General features: G+C 31.2%; 1 protein-coding gene across 1 annotated transcript; it reads left to right on the top strand.

Annotated features, from left to right (window-relative positions):
* Positions 1-200: 200 nt before the first annotated feature.
* Rab2 (RAS oncogene family member Rab2) lies at positions 201-2,937 on the top strand. Its single transcript, XM_018461323.1, has 4 exons — positions 201-402; positions 1,248-1,387; positions 1,737-2,093; positions 2,585-2,937. Exons 1-4 carry the CDS (start codon positions 357-359, stop codon positions 2,684-2,686), a joined length of 645 nt encoding a protein of 214 aa, XP_018316825.1. The 5' UTR covers positions 201-356; the 3' UTR covers positions 2,687-2,937.
* The last annotated feature ends 3,092 nt before the right edge of the window (positions 2,938-6,029 follow it).

The raw sequence follows: 6,029 nt of genomic DNA, 5'->3' as shown, positions 1-6,029 counted from the left end.
CGCGTTAGCCAATGAGCTTACAGCTCCTGACATGGTCATTGGTTACCGCTTCGCATTTTGCCGCGCGGTAAGCTTTTCCGCGTCCAGTGTGCAGGAGCCATTACGGCCTTACGTTTTTGTATGTGCCATGAGCTTAAAAAGGGAACACACCCGGGGTTATCGGAAAGTCGAAGAGGCTGCGAGCAGCTGCGAGGCAATCCGAAGCCTGCCGAAGCGTCTGCGTGACGTCATGTTGGAGCTGGTTGGAGCAGAAGAGATAAAAGAACGGTCGTAGGAAAGGAGTTCTGTTTCTTGGTGTACCTCTCGGTGCTGTAAAAGATTGTCCGCGCGTTTCGTCAGTCTCGCGTATCGTCGAAATGTCGTACGCGTATCTGTTCAAATATATTATTATCGGGGACACAGGTAAATATCGTGACGTACACGCGGGGTATCACTGTAAAAAACGGGATCTTCGCCACCCTCCCCCCCATGCATCTTCTACGTCGTCAGTGACAGGGCCTTTTGTTTTCGTTTCCGTGATGCGCAACGATATTGCTTATTCGCAAACGCAAGAATAACTTTGTTTTACGGAGGCAGCCACCGACAAAGAAATTCCCTCAACACACGTTTATTTCCTTTAAATATATTCGTCGCATGTCAGCATATATTTGTTGCGATGGATTTTAAGAGATCTCATCTCGTATCATATTGCTGCTTGATTTATTGTATGCTGTTTCGTAACTATCGAGTACGATTTTGTACGATTTGACGAACTTTCCTATCAATTTCCACGTTAACATCTATATATAGCGTATTATACATTTTGGCCCGTATTCAGAACGCGGTTACGACAATGTTAGCAGCGCGCTAACATACTAATATACTTATAGAATTTCAGAGATAAAAACAAGTTCTGAATTCAAGCCTGTATGTTTTATAATAGAATTATTTCTGCTGCTAAATATCTCTTGCATATATCTTGTATATTATGTCTATTATCACTTATATAAGTATTGTTTCAATTTTGTTTCCATAGTTCAATTCATAAATTATTGTAAATATTTGTTACTCTGTTAAATACTAGAAAGTTAAAAAATAATATAGCACAATAGATTGCAAATAAAAACTTGTAAGTGTTAAAGTAAAATAACATATATAGGGATATTTTGTGTTTAATTGAATATACATGTGAGACTTTATTATAACTTACTAATTAACAATTATTATAATATATAAATACAATGATATATATATATATATTTATATAGGAGTTGGAAAGTCCTGTCTTCTTCTTCAGTTTACGGATAAGAGATTTCAGCCAGTCCATGATTTAACAATAGGAGTCGAGTTTGGTGCTCGTATGATTACTATTGACAGCAAGCAAATTAAACTGCAGATATGGGACACTGTAATTATTTAATTCGTATTATATTCTTACTTTGAAATCAAGCTTCATATTATTGATATTTGCTATTAATAGAATCATGATTCTCTCAATCAATATAAATACTTGTATTAATAATTGATATTTAAATTAATACACTGTTTATATAGCTTTAACATTTATATAGCTTTTTTATTCTATTAAACTCTTCTTTGAAGAGATACTTTCAATCATTCTGTGAAAAATTATATTTTTTTTATTTTAATGTTTTGTTGAGATACAAATTCTGATAATTATATGCTTTCTCTTTTAATTTTTTTATAATTAGTAGGACTTTCTTATTATTAATTATTTTCTTAATTTCCATTTTTAGGCAGGCCAAGAGGCATTTCGTTCTATAACAAGGTCATATTACCGTGGAGCAGCTGGAGCTTTATTGGTATACGACATTACACGTAGAGAAACTTTTAATCATCTTACAACATGGCTGGAGGACGCAAGGCAACATTCAAATTCCAATATGGTTATCATGTTAATCGGCAACAAAAGTGATCTAGATAGTCGAAGAGAAGTAAGGAGAGAAGAAGGTGAAGCTTTTGCACGAGAGCATGGTCTTGTCTTTATGGAGACCAGTGCTAAGACTGCAGCCAATGTAGAAGAAGCTTTCATCAATACGGCAAAAGAAATTTATGAAAAAATACAGGAGGGTGTCTTTGACATTAATAATGAGGTATGATACTAATTCTTTAATTAATCTACATGTACTTTAAATATGAGTAATGAACAAAATCTTTTCATGATTTTATACTTTTATTTTTTATACTTTTATTTTATATTTTATTATATTAAACTAATCGATAATGATGATACAGTGAAAAAGCCTGTGTGAGCCAACACATATTATATTAATATAATTAAAATATTTTATATTAATATAATTATAAAATATGTAAATGTCCATCTGTTTATTTCATATCACTGTGAAAGATCAGAAATAACAGATAAATACGCAATGACAACATATATATACTGCTTTCCATTTAATGACACAAATCGACACAAGCGTCGTTCTATCCTTCTTGACATTTAGAGAGTGACAAAGATAGAACGACACTTGTGTCCACTTGTATCGACTGTGTCTCCTAAAAGGAAAGCAGCCATTGTTACATATTTATTTTTTTGTTTTTTACATTACATATTTGCATTGTAAATTGCATACAGGCAAACGGCATTAAGATTGGACCACAACATTCGCCAACAAGTCCTGGAGGTTTAGCAGGAACTGGTGGACAAGGTAGTGCGCAGGGTGGTGGGTGCTGCTAGGGGCTGGGGCTTATCTGTCCACCAATTCATCCTTCTTCGATCTGAATTGATCCTACTTCTGTTCTTCATTTTTATCCGAACACACTTACTTTGTACAACTTAATTTCGCGCATGTCGCGTCATGAGGTAACAAGTGACAATTGATGTATTTATTAGTTAAAATAATCTTATACACGTAATATAAATAGGATTATTGTAAGACGAAAATGTTATACATCACGAAAATCATGAAGCATTAATAAAGTCTTTGTTTACAAATTCTCCTAAAATATAATAATGAAGTTATATCATTTTTTAATATATTTCTAGTAGATTTAATTCAAAAGTAACAGATATTTTCCAGCTTAATATATTATACATATACAATTATTATTTAATCATATATATATATATATTATATATATATATATAACTATTTTCGTTCTTGCATATCATGTAATAGTTTTACTTTCTATGTATAATTATTTTAAATCGATATCTATGAGATTCATTAATTTTTATTGTAGAAACTTTTACATTTATTTAAATATGCATATACTATAATTTAACTTTAATTATATTGTAAAATTTAGCTAAAGTCTTGTCTCCCACTTTATGCAGCATGTGAAATAATTGTATTAAGTAATGTATTAATTTATTGGGAATGATGAAGCGGGAGAGGACAGATATTTCAATTTAACGTTTTATATTTGTTTAATATGTATTATGTACTGTAATGTAATGTGCACTAATGATCAAAATTCCATTCTATTGGTAGTGGCTCATGGACGCTGATGTATCAGTTAAATTGATTTGACGTTATTTACACCTAATTACCTACAACAATTATATATATGTATGTATTGATGTATAAGATGATAATTATATAAAACATATATTAATCAATGCCATCAAAAGGCCTATATTTAACCAGATTTATATGCTATAATAATTACCAAAAGATCTCATATTGCATATATTGGCTATCGGTATCATTATTTACGGCCTTTTCGGAAAATGAAAACATTACTGCTATAAGCAAATTAAAAACATACATTTTTACAATTTATATTATAGCAATCAAAATCTCTATTTAGTATTTATAATCTCTACATAACACATTAAACATTTACGTTGTTGATCATAGATAAGGATATCAATACAAATATATATGGCTGTAATAATTATATTTGTACTTTCTCGAGATCTGAAAACAATTCCGTTCTAATGAATATTCCTATCTTTATTTTTTAAGAATAATTATGAATATTTCAGAATCTAAACAGAAACATGAGGCACACAAGATATTTAAATACATAATGAATTAAAAATAAGTTTTAATAGTGCACGTTATTATATTTATTGAAAGATTCGTAAACTGACAAGGAAAAGAAAATTATATATTAATATTTCTCGATGAAAAATTATGACGAAACGCATTTATAAGCATATTATATATCTAATTAGTACAAATTGGCTTCTCTGAGCATTATTATAATCAAATGTTATTTATATCTTAAATTATGAATTTATAGCTAATTGTTATACCAAAGAATATATCAGCATTGTATCTCTTTTGCGCTTGTATACTGTAATGATGAAATAATTACATTGGCTTCAAGAAATTACATTCAGTATATTTAATTTATAATATAATCTAGCTATTATTCTACGCAGTCAGAACTAATGACAACTTATGATGTATTTTGTATGTATGCATTGGGTATATATTTTTTTAGTTGGAAAATATATATGTGCACATTACTTATGTCTCTGCTTGTACGATACATCATGTAATGCAATTTGAGTTGCATTTTTTTTTCAGGAGAGAAATGAATAAAACTATCAGCATAATTACGCTGCTGTAAAAGATAAGACTAAAAGTTATAACTGAATTCAAAATCGAATGTAAATAATTTATTTTATTTAACCGTACAGGGTTTAATTTAGCATTGTCACGCTCGACAATTTTATTCATACAGACATTTTATAGCGTGATTTTTTACGTGACGGTATAAATTTGCAACTTGCAAGTAAATGTACTTATACTAAACATCTTAATTTTAGTAGAACTACACAAATTATTCAGATTGCTCAATGTTTCTTGTTATTTCCACATTAAAATAAAATTAGATTAATTAAACTGACATGGTAATTACTAAAAATTAATACTTTACTTTCTTTGTTATATTACAAGAAAAAATTAAGTAGAATTATTAGGTGTGAAAATAAATTAATTGTACAAGTTAAAAACAATGACTTATTCGTTAATGAAAATTACAACATAAAAATATATAAATAAAAATCACCAGAGAGACGAGCAAATAAACTAGGATGTTATATAATATCAATTGAATTTAATGTTGTTTAATATACATTTAAAAAAACGAACCTAGTTTCAACTTAACTAATAGCGAATTCGATTGGATGCACTCAGTGCGCCCTGGTGCACGTTAAAGCCATCGTACACAAAATAATGTAAAGATATATTTATAAATAAACATGAAAATCGATTAAATCATAAAATACTCAATACATTTTATTATACTATTATGTATTGTACTAATTATTGTACTATTGTTTTCACGTTCATGGCCGTAATCGAACAAATCAGACTAGCCAATAGTGTAAGAAACGGCCTTAAGGATTAGTTATTTTCCTTTAATACGACATCGCGCCACATGCGCGCGCAGTCCCTCCCGACGTTGATTGGCTATCAGCCAAGTAGTACCTCGGTCGCGATAGTCAGTCTTGTTCAGCGGTAACGACAGTACACATGTGATTCTAATAAAGTGATTCATTACTACAGTTTGTGTGCTTTGATTTAGCCCGACGCTTTCCTCGACAACGTCCGATCGTTATCGATCGCCCTAAGCTTCTCCTGACACCTATAATTTTCTAATCACGCCGGTTAGCGGCCGTTCTCCGTTCCGTCCCGGCTTTCCTTTTCGGCAGTTCCTGATACAGATTGTCCCTGCCTTACAATAGAAATTGGAGAAACTCGCGTATTGTCGATAATTCCGTCTGATTACGACCATGGACGTGAAAATAACCGAGAAGACAACGCGCAATGTCGAAACGGGTGGAAGACATTAATTGCGCGAACTGTACCAGAGAGAAACCTAAGAGTGGACATGAATGCCTTTTTCCTGTAACCGCAAAATACCTTGTGCACTACAGTCTTTTAAAGAAGTGGATGTCAACTACATAACATTATCCATTTTTTTTTGCGATGCTCTTGATGAAAATAAATCGCTAAAATCGTTAAAATTTTCACTAATTTGATAGATTTTAGTTATTTATTTCTGCGATTTATTTTTATTAGTAGCACCGCAAAAAAGTGGATATTGTTCTGTTCCCCCCT

This window comes from Mycetomoellerius zeteki, unplaced genomic scaffold (genome assembly GCF_001594055.1).
Source record: "Mycetomoellerius zeteki isolate Tzet28-1 unplaced genomic scaffold, Tzet1.0 scaffold121, whole genome shotgun sequence".
Lineage (NCBI taxonomy): Eukaryota > Metazoa > Arthropoda > Insecta > Hymenoptera > Formicidae > Mycetomoellerius > Mycetomoellerius zeteki.
This window is presented reverse-complemented; position numbering and strand designations above follow the sequence as displayed.